This window comes from Paralichthys olivaceus, chromosome 24 (assembly GCF_024713975.1).
Source record: "Paralichthys olivaceus isolate ysfri-2021 chromosome 24, ASM2471397v2, whole genome shotgun sequence".
Classification (NCBI taxonomy): Eukaryota; Metazoa; Chordata; class Actinopteri; order Pleuronectiformes; family Paralichthyidae; genus Paralichthys; species Paralichthys olivaceus.
Genome location: NC_091116.1, coordinates 13795470 through 13812430, shown reverse-complemented (window position 1 = coordinate 13812430; position 16961 = coordinate 13795470). Strand labels below are relative to the sequence as shown.

General features: G+C 48.4%; 2 protein-coding genes across 3 annotated transcripts; one reads left to right on the top strand and one right to left on the bottom strand.

Annotated features, from left to right (window-relative positions):
• Window positions 1–644: 644 nt before the first annotated feature.
• On the top strand, window positions 645–9325 carry igfbp2a (insulin-like growth factor binding protein 2a). 2 transcript variants are annotated; one of them, XM_069520830.1, is made up of 4 exons: window positions 645–1158; window positions 7838–8019; window positions 8388–8528; window positions 8647–9325. In XM_069520830.1, exons 1-4 carry the CDS (start codon window positions 765–767, stop codon window positions 8803–8805), a joined length of 876 nt encoding a protein of 291 aa, XP_069376931.1. In that variant the 5' UTR covers window positions 645–764; the 3' UTR covers window positions 8806–9325. The 2 variants fall into 2 exon arrangements, with proteins under 2 accessions (XP_069376931.1, XP_069376932.1); XM_069520831.1 differs by having other exon boundaries at window positions 650–1158; window positions 8367–8528.
• Window positions 9326–9643: 318 nt separating this feature from the next.
• On the bottom strand, window positions 9644–16948 carry igfbp5a (insulin-like growth factor binding protein 5a). The gene is made up of 4 exons (XM_069520832.1): window positions 15556–16948; window positions 11895–12103; window positions 11390–11509; window positions 9644–11304 (listed from the first exon to the last, which is right to left on the bottom strand). Exons 1-4 carry the CDS (start codon window positions 15893–15895, stop codon window positions 11164–11166), a joined length of 810 nt encoding a protein of 269 aa, XP_069376933.1. The 5' UTR covers window positions 15896–16948; the 3' UTR covers window positions 9644–11163.
• Between the last annotated feature and the right edge of the window lie 13 nt (window positions 16949–16961).

Sequence of the window (16961 nt, the reverse complement as noted above, 5' to 3'; positions counted from 1 at the left end):
TCAACTGGAGAGCAGCACAGAGGTCAGAGGTCAACTGCAGATCAGCACAGAGGTCAGAGGTCAACGGGAGATCAGTAAAGAGGTCAGAGGTCAACTGGAGATCAGCACAGAGAAAGACCAAACTTCACAATCATTGTCTTTTGTTATGATGTTGGAGGTTAAAGGTCATGGATCACGTGACTGTCCCCTAAGAGCAGAGTTCATGTGTCTGTGACATGAGAAGATAAGAGATCAGGCCTCAGTCGCTCATTTATCAATCAACACTCGATCAGAGGAACATTTAACCTGCTGCTTTCAGTTCACTGGATTACTGAGCTTTTAACTGTAGATTGGAAAAAAACCTGTTGATTGAGATAAATGTGATTTAACTTTTCACAAGTTAATCAATCAAGTGATCAGTCGGTGAATGATCGATGAAGAAGCTCATTCATTAATATTCTTTTAGTACGTTACAGTAATCTGATTACTTTCTCCACCACTGATAAATAATAGTTACAATAAAAAAGTTTTTGAAGAATCACTGATCATTTCAACTGAACTTTGTAAAATCATTTTCATGTGTCACAATAACTTTATAATAACCGACAGTGAGGTGATCACAACACTTGGTTTGTGCATGTGCACGATCCTCACTGTGCAGAACCAGGAGAGTAAACCTGGGAAGGTGTAGGACCCAGCAGACCTCCAGCCCCCGGCTTCACCTGTTCGCCTTCACGTGTCTCCCCCTTCCTCGCACTTGGGATTTCTTGCATCGCTCCTCGGTGATGAGCACCTCCCTGCAGCCTGCAGCCATGCCTTCGTCCGTGCGCTGCAGCCTCCTGATCCTCTGCGCGTCCCTCGCCGGAGCCTCCCTGGCGGAGATCGTGTTCCGCTGCCCGGGCTGCACCGCGGAGCGTCAGGCGCTGTGCCCGACGCTCACCGAGACCTGCGCGGAGATCGTGCGCGAACCGGGCTGCGGGTGCTGCCCCGTGTGCGCCCGGCAAGAGGGCGAGATGTGCGGCGTGTACACCCCGAGGTGCGCCACCGGGCTGCGGTGCTACCCGACGCCCGACTCGGAGCTTCCCCTGGAGCAACTGGTGCAGGGCGAGGGGCAGTGCCGGCGCAAAGTGGACCCGGAGACCAGCACCCACAGCCAGGAGCACCGGGAGCAAACCAGCGGTCAGTGCCTCCTCTGAAACCTGCTTTTCCTCCATCAATCTTTAATGACACTGTCTAGACTGCAGCCGGAGCAGTAGACTTCATATTGCATTGACATGAATCCTGCGTAAAACACACGACTGCTGCACAACAATCACCATAGAAACATGATTTCGCTCAGACATGAGAATGTTTAACGTGTGCAGATCGTCCTGTCTTGTTTTATTGTTGAATTCTGCTCCGGGATTCATCTGCACACTTCTGTTTACTTCACGCACAACCTCAGAGTTTCTCTCAACTTCAGTGTTGTTATGAGTTTTTCTTGCAGCTCTGACAAACTCTGTGCTGCAAACCTGTTTCAAGTGTTGTGAATCATCCTGCTGTGCACAGGCAGAGGGGTGTGGGGGGGGGGACATGGGAAACAAAAGGTACAAGTTAACCTCAGATATGCTCCCCGACACATCTGGACCCTCCAGTTGTTCTCAGTGTCGGCCTCCACTCCCTGTAACTCAGAGGAGAGGTAGTGTCCTGCAAACTTCCCAGAAGTTGCTCTGGCTGCCACGGAAAACCCAGAAAACATCAGAGTATTGATGTTGACGTTTCCACAGAAGAAACAGAGAGGGACAGCGGGAGGAATGCTGCATTGATTGGAAACGTGGACTTTAGGCTTTGAGCAGGAGGAACTACAAACTACTGTTGACAGTGAAAACCAGCAGGACACAGAATAAGCTGGAGCGAAGGCCTGAAAACTCACAGCCTCATTAATTGACAGGTTTTAGTGGAGTGGAGCCAGCCGGGTGTGATTTCTCCTCATGTCCATGCTTTGTCAGAGTTTACCTCCAGACTGACACGTGTTTACTTTGGCTCTGCAGCCCTGGAACACAGAGAAACTACCGGAGGAGGCGTGCAGAGTGGCCCCGCTCCCTGACGTTGACAAAAGGTCAAAAAACGCCTCATGACACTTTTATGATTTAATAATCAGTCACGGTAATCACTCATTTCCACGTTTACGCAGCCCAGAGCCACAAAAATCTATTTCTGCAGCCGTCCTCGAACAATAAAAGACGAGTAATAAAACAGCTGAGTTACATAAGAGCTAAACAAGAGGAGAAAATACAGCAACGCATCGTGTAAAGTCTCGCTCACACAGAGGACATTCGTTAAATGTCACTGGTTTTTGTCTTTCCCTCGGGTGTGGGTCAGGCTCTGCTTCATCTTGGAAGGCTGAAAGGTCTGAGCTGAAGTGAGATGTGTGCAAAACAACCGGTAAAGGCCCAGAAATGGTTGTTTTGGATAAAAGCCTCGCTGCTGCAGATGGAAGAGTGATTTCTGACAAAGGCAGCTGCAGAGAGTGGAGGGTACACGGCTTCCTCAAGGTCAGAGAAGGAAAGTAAAAGATATGTTAGGCTGAAAAGGCCCAGAAGCTTTTCTGTAAATTCGTTGATTTCCTGCTCTGTTTACATCCTCCTCTCGTCGTCGTAAGACATAATAAAGCGACTGCTGGCGTTTCAGTCTTGGCTCACGCACGCTGAGACTCCAGCCACTTGATTTCCTGCAGTAAATTCTTCACAGGTAAAAGAAATAAAAAAAGAATGACAGAGTCAGCTCACAGCTTTTTATCTCTGCATCCCCTGGAGTTAATCTGCAAATTAGAGAGAAAAAGCTCATTAATGAAGTGGAGCAGTCACTCGAAGCTGATTTTCAATCCTTAATAATTTAACCTGTAAACATCTGAGGGGGGACTTATCCCATTTGTGCAGATTTACACAAGTGGAATTGATCTGATCTGGATTATCCTGAGCTGCACTGATCTCTGATCTGATCTGTCAGAGGTCAAAGGTCAGAGCCAATATTCCTCTGACCCTCCAATGATCATGTAAGAGACTTAGAGCCAAAGAGAAGAAACGAATCAGTCAGTGGATTCAGTTTAAAATGAAGCTCAGGATGAAAAGTGACTCGTTAAAAAACTTTAGAAATCTCCTGAACAACTGTTCATAACAGTGTCGTCATCCGCTTCATTAACACGGGAGAATAAACTGTAATGAAATGAACGTTCCAACACCTCAGGGAGTTTTTTCAAACAACTAATTACAGCCTCTGACTAATTCAGTAATTACAGACCTGATGTCGACTCATGAATCAGAAATACTTCAAACTGTCGTCTGGAGTTCAGCAGGAAGTTCACTTGTCTCAGGCCGCACCGAAAACTCACTGGTGATCGAACCTGCCGTCTCATTCAGAAGGTTTGAGCAAAAGAGCAAGAACATGAACTTTAAAAAGATCATCTTTAGGAACTAGAGTATTTAAAGAAGAGATCTGTTCTTTAACGTCACATTCAAATCTCCCAAAATCAAAGATCTTTGATTCATGATCATACGAGACAAAGAAATCTGATGCTGATCATGACATCGTGAATTTTAAGGTAAAATCATCAAAACAGGATATTTGTCGTGTTCAGTAAAAAAAAAAATCATAATTGTAAGATTTTAACAATATAATAAAGATAAAATCTCATTTAAATTTTAATTTCAAACTTTTACTTCTCACTAAAAGTTCCATGTTTCATTCATTTTCTGTGTATTTAAAACGTCTGCCGCTTAAAAACTAAAAGTTTCCTGCTCCCCCTCGCTCTTCATGCTCAGTATCACATATTATTCTGTCCCCACAGAAACTTGGACCCAGATAAAAGGTTCCCTTTGGGCGTTTAGCTGTTTTTCCTGGGAACGTGCTGATTAACGGAGCCCAGACTTGAACGTCACCTGAATGAGAAACAGTGATTCTTCATCGGCGTAAAAAGATAAATTCTTGCCATGTTAACTAATAACCTGCAGAGGTTCTGTCACATCAGGGGGGAAAATGAGGGGGAGACCAAAGTGAGTGGAGAAAAAAAAAATCCTCCTGTGCCATCTGGCCGCTGAAATAACATTGTTAGCTAACAAGGGGCATTCCTGTGTACCTGCGGGGGCGTCCAGACGGAGCCCGCAGGACTGAAATAGCTCAGAGATAATCCCCCCTCTCCGGGCGTCTCCAAAAACAGGGGCATTCGTGCCATCTCCCCCCCCCCGGGTGTCGACTTGACGTGCACCCGTGCCAAGAATCTCCTCGTGCCTGCTGAGATCCAGAGCAACTTCCCACCATCCTCTTTGGTCGAAGGGTGATGTAAGACAATCCACACAGTGTCTGAGATGCTGGAGACAAAGGGCGAAGCAGCAGCAGCGGGTTTCACAGGACGAGATTAAATATGGGAACAATCGTTCCACGTTCGCATTTCTTCCGTGTTTCACTGACATTTCTTGGAATATCTCGTCATGATTTATCTCTTGTCGTCCCGACAGCGGACGGAGGAACTGGTGACAATACGTAAATCAAAAATGGAAAACTCAGAGTAAAAAGAACCAAACAGATAAATATAATGAGTCAGAATCTGTCAAAAGGTGTTTTAAAGCTTGGAATCTGATAAAAAAATGTTTTGCATGATTGGAACTGAGTTTTCTTCCATCATGATGTTTTAACTGGCTGAACTGTCTGCAGCACTTTCTGACAGTGTTTCCTCAGCACATTTCAGATTTGTCACTGTGCATCAGTTGGTTTCGCAGGTTTGATCTGAAGAAGGTTCACTTACGTTCTGAAACCTCGAGACTTGAGTTCTGTTTGCTCTCTGCTGAGGAACAGCCACATGTCGTACACCGTGGGCCTGTCGGACTGTAAGACAAGAAGGACAATAACGTTTGCAGAGATTTGTTGTTTTAATTTTCAATCACGCAAAACCCTTTTTATTAGATTTCAAGATTTCAAACCCCAAGTTTAAACATTTCAAATCCAGTTTCAGAAGACGGAGGACGGAGCCTTAATCTTGATTCCTGCAGACGCCATCTTTCTTTAGATGCAAAAACTCTGGAGGTGCGAGTTTTTCCCTGTCAAGTAAAAAAATGGCCCCGAGCTGATGCTCCACCACGGGTCCGCTGTGCCTCGGCTCGCGTCCCAGTTCAAGTCCGTCCAGTCGTCCCAGAGTTCAGCCAGTGGTGCCGGTGCAGTGAGCGAGTTGCCTGGTCCTGGGTGTGTGTGCGTGGACGTGCCAGAGCCTGTCCGAAGTCGGCCGGTGGATGACTGTTGCGGGCCAGAAAGCCTGGAAGGTAAACACATCTGCACTGCTGAGTTTGTGTTTCTAGGAAAACAGTCCCACAAGGCCTTGTAATGGATGATGGACTGCAGCTCCTCGGCTCAGCGCCTCTCAGAGACTTCTTAAGTGGCACATGACCTATTTCACTGTTCTGAGGTGTGTTAGAGGAGACGCCTCTGCATTCCTGTTTTTAAAGGGAGACTTCAGTCCTGGGTGATTTCTGTCTCGTGCGGAGGGACATGAGAACACGTCCCCGGTGACGACTGGATTTGTAAACAGACGACAGAACTAAAACCTGGATCCGACCCCCGACCCAGATTCACACCAGAGTCGTCTCTCGACCCGCATCACATCCGTCCATCACGTTTCCTGGAAATGTGTTCGGTAGTTTCTGCGTAATCCTGCACCAACAAATAAATCAACCGTCCGTCCGGAGACAAGTGAGGACAGAGACGGACTTCACAGGAGGAAGAATCCAGTTAACTGCAGTCATCTGACTTTTTAGATTCTGTATCCAGGTCGTCAATCAAACACTCACTGAGGACCAGGTGGAACCAATGAGGGCGTGTCGGGTCGTCAACCAATCAGAGAAACCAAATAAAGACAGGAAGTAAAGTGAGAGAAAAGCTTCAAAGTAAAACAGGAAATAAAATAGATATCTAAATAGACTTGTAAACTATTCGATTAGAAATAAAGCAGTAGTTTATAGGTCAAACAGCTGAATCGTAAACATTCATACAGTTTCAATATAATCATGTTGGACGTGCACCGACAGATTCTCAAAAAGCTTTTTGAAGCTAAGCTAAAGCTGCTACATGATAAAGACGTCCCAGCAGCGAGTTTGCCCGACGATGGAACGCTCCGTGGAAACGTTGCCGCTCTCACGTCGTTCATTTTCCACCTTCCCCTCCTCCGCGCAGCCAAATCTGCCATTTGCTCAGTTGACCAGAACCTGGACAATCAGACATGACACTTCTGGCCTCCGTGCCATCTGGGAATTCGACATGGATCAGATCTAGAAAGGAAGCGTCCCGGGCCTTTGTGTGGGGATTAATTCAAGCAGTAGACTGGACAGTAGGCCTGCCGCTCTGTTGATACTGCTGATCCCCAGCCCACCGCTGTGGGACGGCTTGTTCTGCAGAGGCCTAGTGCCCCTGAAAGTGGGGTCCTGACCCTGGGTGTGTGTGTGTGTGTGCGTGTGCACGTACATTCAGGCGGGACATCGCTGTTTTCCTGCTCACAAACTGATGTGTGTTTATGTGCACAGACTGAACATCTCAGGTTTCGTCAGAGGAGAGGGCGCGATGGCGTTTGTGTTTGGATACTGAGGGGATTATGTAAGACGGCAAAACAAAGGCACACACACACACACACACACACACACACACACCTGATTCCAGTTGACTTTTGCCCCTTTTTCAGTGGAGAAACCGAGTCTTCAAAGACGAGGCGGGGAGAACACAGCGGAGCGTCATGGGGGGAACTGAAGTCCAACAACACCACATCTATCTGATGGCGGAGGGCGCCAGCTCCTTGTTATTGCTTCGTTTGGAATTTCCTTTCTCCCGTTCTCTCTTAGGCCTTTTGTAATCATATTCTACACCAGGATGTCAAATTTACCTCTTGCAGAGCGCAGAGAATGTCTCTGCAGTCCACCGCCACCGCGAACACACACTCGCCCTCATTCTCTGGCCCACAAATGCCTTTCCAGAAGTCTGCACGTTACAGCTTGACCCTTGCATAACTGTGAACTATCCACTTACTGGCCGATTCTCCACTGTCTGTGCTTATTTCCCCTCTCTGCTTCAGGTGCGGAGGTGAAGTGCACGCTCTCCTGTAGAAATTCTGAGAAAACAAACAGGCCTTCACAAAGTATTTTCTCGACTTGAAACTCAATTCTTCGCTGCTAAACGAAGCTGAAATGTGATCGTGCTGCTTTCTGAGGAATTTGCATCATTTAACTTTCTTTTCCCGCTGGTTCGCAGTGACACTCCTCTTCCACTCCCTCCTCTTCAGACTCCAAAGTATGTTCTGGTGTCAGAAAGACTCCGAGGACACGATGGTTTCAGTGACAGAGACGGGAAATAAAATGTATTTGTTGTTGGTTGCGAGCGATGGAAAGACATCACCGTGCACACGACAGAAACATCATCGTCCCTCCTCCTCAACCTGCTGTCACCGCCGCAGGTGCAGAAACATAGACTGTAAATAAAGATGGACGACATGTCTCCACTTCCTCCCTCTCTCCAGAAGTGAAGCCAAAATATCTCAGATAAAAACCATGTCACCTTTTCTATTTGTCTCAAGACCTCTCCGTTTCCCACAAAGCCTTTCCAGAGTCACACACTCTCTGTCCCCGTGAAAAACGATCTGTGCAGCTCGGAGCTTATCTCGCTGCCCCCCCCCCCCCCAGCCTCTAAAAGGCCTCATCCATTACCACAGTGCAGGAGGGCAGCACACACACACACACACACACACACACACACACATACACACATATGGATCTGAGGTTAAGTGCTTTCAAAGCGTCCTCCTGCTTTTCCATCAGGTATTTTAAACCGGATGTGTCTCCGTGTGCAGGTGAGGTCGTGGAGCCGCTGCCCGAGCAGGGCGTCAGCGAGGTCCCCGCCGTGCGGAAGCCGACTAAAGAGGCCACGTGGCTGGGGCCCAAAGAGAGCGCCGTGCGCCAACATCGACAGGAGTTGAAGACCAAGATGAAGACCAACAAGGTGGAGGAGGTGAAGCCGACTCGACCCAAACAGGTGAAGCTTCCACTCTGCAGGAACTCTGTGTTTATATTGAAATGAGCTCATTTCTCAGCTTCTATTCTTATTGTAGATCATTCTCCTAACAGTGTCCTTATGTCTATGCACTGGCGACACCTAGTGGCCGAAGGAGTTCTCATCAACATGATATCAAGAACGTCTTGAGAGAATTTCTTCAAGCTTTGTACAAATATTCGTTTCGACCCAAAGATGAACAGATTTATTTTCAGTGGCCTGAGGTCAAAGGTTTTTAGGAAGAGTTTTATTTTTTAAGAACTTTTAGAATCAGAATATTTTACCCGCATGTCACAGACACCTGGACACGCCCACGTCTCTGTAAACAGGTTCCTGCTTGTGTTTCAAAGACCCAGTGTCAGCAGGAGCTGGACCAGGTCCTGGAGCGGATATCTAAGATGCCCTTCAGAGATAACCGAGGTCCCCTGGAAGACCTGTACGCCCTGCATATCCCCAACTGTGACAAGAGGGGGCAGTATAACCTCAAACAGGTGAGCACAGGGGCATTGTGGGAAAGAGGGTGAGGGAATGTTGAGAGGCTCGAAGGTGGTAGAGAAGAAGAAAGGTTTTCCCCTCTCACAGATAAAGTGACTGATATTTGTCTTTCAGTGCAAGATGTCTCTGCACGGTCAGCGGGGCGAGTGCTGGTGCGTCAACCCTCACACCGGCCGACCTATCCCATCATCCCCCACTGTGAGGGGCGACCCCAACTGCAGCCAGTATCTCCGAGAGCTGGAGCTGGAGCTGCCCGACACGGTGCAGATATAGAACCCGTAGAAAACAGTCGAGACGAGAAAGAAACAAAAAACAAACTTGGGAACAGAGAAGGTCTGAGTGAGCTACATGTTGTCTGTGTGTGTCTCCTGCTCATCGACCACAGCGACTTCTGAAACAGGATTAGATCCGTCAGATTAATTTAGAGACGAGGCTCCTCTTCCTCGTAGATCTTCGGCCGGAGCATCTTTGCTTTGCTAATCGTGACTCTGCTCAGACTTTGTGTTTTGTACTGTGTGTGTGTGTGTGTGTGTGTTGACTCGTTCAACACGTGTTTTCTTGTCCTAGCTTGCAGACGACTGTGAGGCCTCACGTTAAACTGAAGCCTCCGAGTTCACCCGGCTCTAAAGACGAGATGTTGGTGCTGTTAGGGAGGAAATGACCTTAGACTGCGTAGTGATTAACAGATAAAAAAAACCTTGATAGAATTGTCATAGATTCAGTTTGTGCCTGTGTTTTTATTTGAAGTCGTGCTTCTGCACTTTTCAATAAAGAAAACTAATAACTTTAAAAATGCTGTGAAGTGTTTTACCACGACAAAGTGACACTGATGCAGATTTATGAACGTGCAGCAGTTTTAAAATCAGTCGTCAGGAATTCATCCAAATTAAAATCATAAGATTTTAAAGCTGCTGTAAAGATCGTAAGCCCCGCCTCCTCCGTGTTAGCAGACGGGACAGTGAAGCACATGACACAGCCGTTAACGTGGGAGGAGACGCCCACCTCCGTGATGTCACAGCGTGTGACACCACCTTCACGCAGCCTCACCTGAGCCTCAAGGTCGCAGCGATCTGCAGAGTCGGCACATTCAAGACACGGGTGCACACGTGTGTTCTAGTGAGTACAGGAACTTTATTTAAATAGTGATTTGTTATTACAAAAACAGAGTACATCAATTACACGCCTGATAAATATTTCACCATGAAGTTCACATTTATCTTTTTTCAAACAGATTCGGAAACGATCACTGTGTTTACAGCATGAGAGAGGTGCTTTATCCAGAGCCTCTGTCAGAACATCAGGAGATTATACGAGTTATTAACCCAACGAATAAAGACTCTGCAGATCTTCGTCTGAAAACCAAACCAATCCAAAACACACCACCTTTTTTGTGCTGGAGCGTTTCCACATGCAAATCCAAATTCAAAGTGGCGTGGGGCAGAAGGCACTTGAATTTACATACAAACTCGGCGACCTTGCTCTTCGCAGGATTTAAAAGGACCCGGCGAACCCTGAGAGCAAGTCGCCATTTGCCTGCGTGGTGGCAGCGACGACCCAGCGCACGGACAAATCCACAACACGGGGCCTTTGCATATGATTTGTGTGGAGGGAAATGCTGAGACATGAAACCAGAGCTTTTTCAAGTTGAGAACTATTAGGGCATGGCACAAACAGTACACACACACACACTCAGGAACACACACACACACACACACTGTAAGTACATTTACAAACAGCGGATGCAGTTTTCAGGACTTGAAAAAGGCCTTTTAAATATCGAAGCGGTCACAGTACAGTAAATCTGCTGATATCATGAACTCAGTCCGACAGACACGTTTCAAGAAGCTTCACTGGCGAACGTCTAGTTTGACATCTTCATCTGTCGCTGGAAAAATCTAACATTCCCATAAATCACAGGACAGAACGTAGCATGTTTGGTTTTTGATTCAAAGCTGGATTTCTTTTGTTTTCTCGTATTTATTTGGTCCGAACTATGTGCCCCCCCCCCCCCCGGTATATTCACGCTCTGTTTGTAGAACCAGTACAAACTGAACCTTTCTGCAACACAACAACTAGATTTTCCCTTAAAAAGTCAAACTGGTGTGATTTGGCTCAAAGCAGTGAAGACACGCCCCCTATCACTGTCAGCTGATCTGCCCCCCCCCCCCCCCCCCATACACAATAAAAATAAAATCCGACCGGTCCCAGTGGATCGTGCAGAAACGTTTCGTGCTCAGTGACACCCTCCCCTCGTCGTTAACAACAATCACCGAAACGTTGTCTCCAAACTGTCCGACTTGACTTTCAGCCACATTTAAAATATGTCTTGTCTCGTGATTTCAAATTTAGCAACATATGACATATGACTCAGTACACAACACGTTATCTATATCATACAAATATATATACTTCTCTATTATCTATGGATATGAAGAGAATAGTACACAGTCGGTGACGTGTGCAGACTCGGTGTGGCTCCCCTCAGAAGACTGCACAGACGCAGTCCGTCACACCGAGCACACGTGAGCTCCTGTGTCTTATTCTCCTGACTGGCAGTCGTCACGTGTGCGAGCTTGATTGGCAGGTTTTTAGCAGAGGTTTTTTTTTTTTTTTTTTTTTTTTAAACGCCACTCATTCGTTGCTGTTGCTGCTGCCGCTGTCCAGGTCTTTGCACTGCAGGTCTCCTCCGGCGTAGTTGATGCCGGGGATTTTCACACCAAACCGGTCGACGCACCAGCAGATCCCCCTTTTCCGACCGCGGGAGGGCTTACACTGCAAAACAAGACCAGGTTAGAGGAGGACGAGCTCGTTCAGTCCGAGAGTGAGAAGACTGAATGACACGAGAGGACGGATTTACCTGTTTGCGCTTGAAGAAGCCCTTCTTGTCACAGTTGGGGATGTACAGAGAGAGCGCCAAGACCCGAGACGTGTCCTTCATGCTCTGAATGAGATTATCCAGTCTCCTCCTGCAGGGCCCCTACACACACACACACACACACACACACAGGTATGAGTAATTGCAATCTCAATTTGTGCACGGGCGTTAAACATCGGTGAAAGTTTGTGAAAAGCCCCAGTAATGAAAAGTAAAGCTGCGGGAAAAAGCTCCACTAATGAGAATGTCTGTAATCTGGCATTTCACTCAGTTCACACCGTGTTGTGTGAACGAGGCCCCGCAGGCGTCTTGGCGGCCGATTTGTCAGAACGAGTCTCCTCACCAGTGTGCAAGACAAATAAAGCCTGAAGCAGCAGGATGCAGTGTGGGAGATTTTCCCACTCGTCCAAACCAAATATGGTTTGAAAGAAAATTGTTCCGAATCTCGATCGGTGAAGCAAAACAAAAAAAAAACTTTCCCACTTACGAACTCAGGGTCCAGTTTATCCAGGCTTAGCGGGGAGAAGTCCAGGTTGCTGGCGGGCCCCAGCTTGGCCAGCTGCTTCTTGCGGTCCTTGGCCTGCTTCATGGCCTGGGCCTTCCGACTGCTGATGTGGTCCCTGCCATATAAGGGCACCTTGGTCTGGGGAAGCACCGCCTCGGGGACGGGGAGCAGGGCGTCGTCGTGACCTTCGTCTGCAGGGGACAAGGACAGAGAGACGGGTCTTTTATCAGAGCTGGCTGCTTGAAATCTGGAAAATGAATCAGCACTTTAGTTTTTCTGTATTCTGATATACCTGCAGGAGCCTGTGTTACATCACGTGCATGAATGAATCTCCAGCTCTTGAGGCTGCATCTTCATGACGATGATCCGAGAGGAACATCTCTTTTTTATCTCGAGCAGATTTTTTGAATGTTGTGCTTCTTTATTGTCGAGTTATTGGTTATTGCTGAAATGTATTTATGAGCCTGTTGTCTTTGTTTTATCTGCTGAAATTCCCCAAATGAAGCAAATACCAAACGGTCACTCCCAGCACATTAAACAGGACTACAGATTAAAAGTCCTAAGTAATCTAAATGTGGGGAAGACAGATTACAGAGGTGCAGTTATCTGAAACCCGTTCACGCAGGATTACCATCATCAGTAATTTACACCAGAACTTTCAGGATTAAAATAACCGATCACAAACATCTTAACGTCCACAGGTGGAACTTGTGTGAACCTCGGCCTCAAAGCATTTTTCTGTCGCTTTCAGGCGACTTGTTTGAAGAGGCGTCAAAATCCAAAGCGCCGTGACGGCTCCCACCTGGAGACGCAGCTATTTGAGAGGCTAAATTTAAAAAGCAGAGCTGAACTAATGAGGGCGCGGGACACGAGCGTCCAATGTGGAAACGTCACGGCACAACGTGATGATTTCACTGCAGCGGCTCAATGTGTATTTAGCACAGTTGGTGGCTGCGGGCCAGTTTGAGATTGGACGTGTTGACACACTGGACGACAGAGCCTACATTTATGGTGAGTTGGGTTGCCAGTTTGGGGTATATGTAGACCAGGGGTTTTAAAACTTTTATAGCCAGTGACCTAAATGAGATATTTAGTCTCACCCTGGCACCCAGGCCCATGAAAACATGCTATTACACTTGTCATGTGGCGAGCCACCAGAAACAGCCGCAGCCCATTCGGGCCCCAACCCCCACAGGAGCCCTCGTGTACATGCACCTTTCATCTGAGCAAAAATACAGCTCTCCGCTGGTGTCTGGGGGAGTCGCACTCAGTCGCACAGACCTCGGCCCTCTCCCTCGGCCCTCTCCCTCGGCCCTCTCCCTCGTCCCACCCTCTATTCATGTGACCACGACGAGTGGCTGCGGCTTCTCTAAACTCATATTTCACTTAATTTATAGCTTCTAATGTGCATTAGCCTCGTATGGGCCCTAAGCCACAGTTGGCCCAGTTCCACTGCCGTGTCACGCACTTGTTTCCGTTTCATTTTGGCAGATTTGAAAACTCTGCATTTAAACCCCTCTGCTCCTGCGCTGACGTGATCGCTAAGCTACTGAGCAAACTGGGCGGTGAAACAAGGTCAGGGCCTCGTTGCAAATGATGCTTAAAACCTCTTCCAGCACCTCCTCCTCCTCCTCCTCCTCCTCCCCCACAGCGATGATGATGATCGTAATGATGTCATCGCTCCCCATAATGACAGCCTCTTGGAAAAACCAGGAGAGATCCCCCTCCAGTTTCCTGCTGACACAGTTCTTTCTCTCTCCTCCAGTTTGAGTCCAATCAAGTCTTCACTTGTTAATCCTGCAGCTCGTCTAATCTGACCTGTGCTGACGGATCACATCTCTCGTTTCTTTTGCTGTCTTCCTCTCTCTGTGTTTGAATTGTGAGTCACAGAGAGACGGACCTCTGCTGCAGAAAAACCTCATTCCTCTCTTCTTCCCTGCACTTTCTTTGCTCTCAGCTTGGACTTGCTGCCTCATGGTGTCACGTGCATTCGTAAGAATGAACGTGCATCGTGGTGCTTTAATGCAACCCTGCAAAAATCTGGCTTTCACGATAGTCTTGTGTGTCGAGCACCCAGCAGGAGATGTGCAGTTAAAGCTGATTGGCAGAACGACAAGGAAGACGAGGAAGACGAGGAGGAGGAGGGTCAGTAACCCACGCTCTCAGCCTGTATTCTGCTGAATCACTGCACAGCCTGAGACACGGAGAGGGAGGGAGGGAGAGGAGGAGGACGATGAAGAGACCAGGGTGGGACTAACAAAGAGCGGAGGGAGGGAGCAGAGGATAGTGTGGGAAAGGGAAGATGAATAGAAGACTGGGAGTTTTCTCTTTTTCTTTTGGTTATACAATCATTTCTCAGATGCTGAGATGAAATGATCTGCCTCAGATTAAGATGATGTTCTGTGAGTCTGCGACTGGTCTCGTGTGAACGTACGAAAACGACTTCATGCTGACGTTTCTCAGCCAGACACGCTGCAGCTCTCTGGCTCGGCCCGCTGACAGATTATTTATGTTTCCAGACGAGCACGGCCTCAACACTAAAACTCCAATCTGCAGGAAAATAAAGCACAAGACAGAAAGGAAAGGGTGAGGTGGGGGGGGGGGGGGGGGGGGGGGGGGGGGGGGGGGGGGGGCAGCGGCGGCGGAGGAGAAGAATAGGGTGGAAAAGATGAGGAGGGGCAGCAGCAGTCAGCCGGGGAAAGAGGAGAAGAAGCGGTGCGGTGGGAGAGAATAGAGAGACGCAGACAAAAAGGTGGGTTAGGTGTGGGAAAGGGCGCAGGTGGTGGATGAGTGAAGGGGCAACTGAAAGGAAAGACAAAAAAGAAAAAGAAAAGAAGAAACTGTAGACGAAGGGAAGATGGTGAACTGTGATTTCACACCTTGACGAGAGCCAGTCGAAGGGCCACAAGCCAAGATTACCCACAAAGCTCGGCTCAGCGCTCAGACACAGCCACTGTCCCTGAACAGCCTTTCACAGGAGCCAACGAGGAGCCTCGCCGAGCACCACCTGTAATCTTCTCCCGTGTTTAATGTCGGCTGGGGGCCCCGAGGCCACTCACATGAAACCTACTGATTTACGGCCCTCGGCCCCAAAAGAGCCCTTTCAAAGCCAGATGACAGGTTGATCGGCGCTTGGCAGCGATCGTTGACAGAGTTCACGGGGTCAGGACGCACGGGGGCTTTGGAGTCGTGTGCCTGGGTAATGACAGGTGTCAGCTCGTCTTTGAAGGCTGAGCTGCATGTCCACCTCACAGCTCCCACAGAGACAAACTGTCTTCAGCTCCAGTGATCATAGAGATCAATTCATACACAGCTGATGGAGAGGACTGTGTGTGTGTGTGTGTGGGCTTCATTAAAATCCCTGCACTGACTGAGGAGCTGTTTATTTCTAAGCATCAGATCTGAGGTGACTGACACATGATGGAAATATCATCTGATCTCTAATCAGATTTAAATCATATAACAGAAAAATCAATGGTGCTATAACAATACAATGAACTTCCCATCAGTGAATTCATATTCTAATTGGTTTATTAAAGTAATCGATTCATTAAAAGCCATTTATCAATTAATTAAAAGTCGCTGATTAATTGGATTGGTTAATTGGAGTAATTGATTAATTAAAGTGTGACACGAGTCTCACCTTTTGACGGGTGCATTAGTTTGTACAACTTCTCGTTCCTGCACACGCCTCGCCCGTGCAGGAGCGCGTGCAGCGGCTTCTCCTCGCCGTTCTTGGGCAGGCAGCGGAGCCCGCGCGTGCACGGCCCGGTGTACACGCCGCACGACTGGCCCTCCTCGAGCGCGCACGTCAGGCAGCAGCCGCAGCCGGGCTCCTTCACCAGCTGACAGCCCACCGGCACCGGCGGGCACATGGACTGGGCCTTCTGGTCGCACGGCTCGCACGGCACGTAGGACGCGCCGCCGCCGCTCACGGTGACGCTCAGCAGGGGAAGAACCAGGAGGGACACGCTCAGCAGCATGGCGTCTCTCCTCCAAGCACACTCGACAGTCTACACTACAATCAACAAGAACGCGACGAATCCTCACTTGTCCGCAGGTTCGAGTCCAAACATCAGGGGTGGGCGTGCTGCATCCACAGGTGCGTTGCGCGCAATGTCACAGCATCCGATGCTGGAGGTCCTCGGTGTCCCGGCTCCGTCCCGCAGCGTCCTTCAAACCCGAGCGGTCACCACGACGTCACCGATCAAACATCCACTCTGTGCGCGGCTGGCCCTCGAGTGATGCCCGGTGCAGAGGCGGAGACTCCCGGTGCGGCTCTGCAGGTTATTCCCCCCTCACGGTGCTTGAGCAGAATGTGAGATCTGTGGCTTTGAGCTTGCCTCTTAAAAAAGAAACTGCCGGAGGCGAAGCCTGTAACGATGGGTCTGTCAAACAGCGTTCGGAGGGGGAGGCGCACTTGTCAGCTCCGTGCGGTGAGATGCTGATTTCACAGGGCGGGTGCTGGCATGTCTCAGATCTGCCAGATACTAGACGATGCTCCTCTCTCTCCCTCTCTCTCCGTCTCTCTCTGTCTCCCTCCCTCTCTCCCCTCAGTCTCACACTAAGATCTCCACGGAGCTCAGGAACAGGGCAGATCGCGTCCATGCGTAAAAGGAAAGGGAATCTGGAAACTTACATTTAAAATGCTGACGAGGAATGAACAACTTCCAAACCATGTTTCTGGGTTTAGGGGAGTTCTCAGTCCTCCTGTGTAAACTGTGCCATGACTGTTGAGAAAATGTGACTCAATCCAACAGATTTCATGGCACATGGTGATTATCAAGTGGAAAATACAGCTTTCCCTGTTAAGAACTATAACAAGTTGAGTGGAGATGTTATGAGCAGCTGGTTTCTGGTCCCTTAATGTGATTTATTTTTCTTTCTTTCATTATGTGGTGATTTCTGTGCCCGTTCCCCTGGTCACAGAAACCACAGAAACAAATAGAGCCTCACTTCACATCCTGCTCTTTCTCAGAGCGACTCACACTGATGAGGTTCAACTAATGATCCCTGATGGTCTCTCGCTGGACACCGAGATCCTCCGCC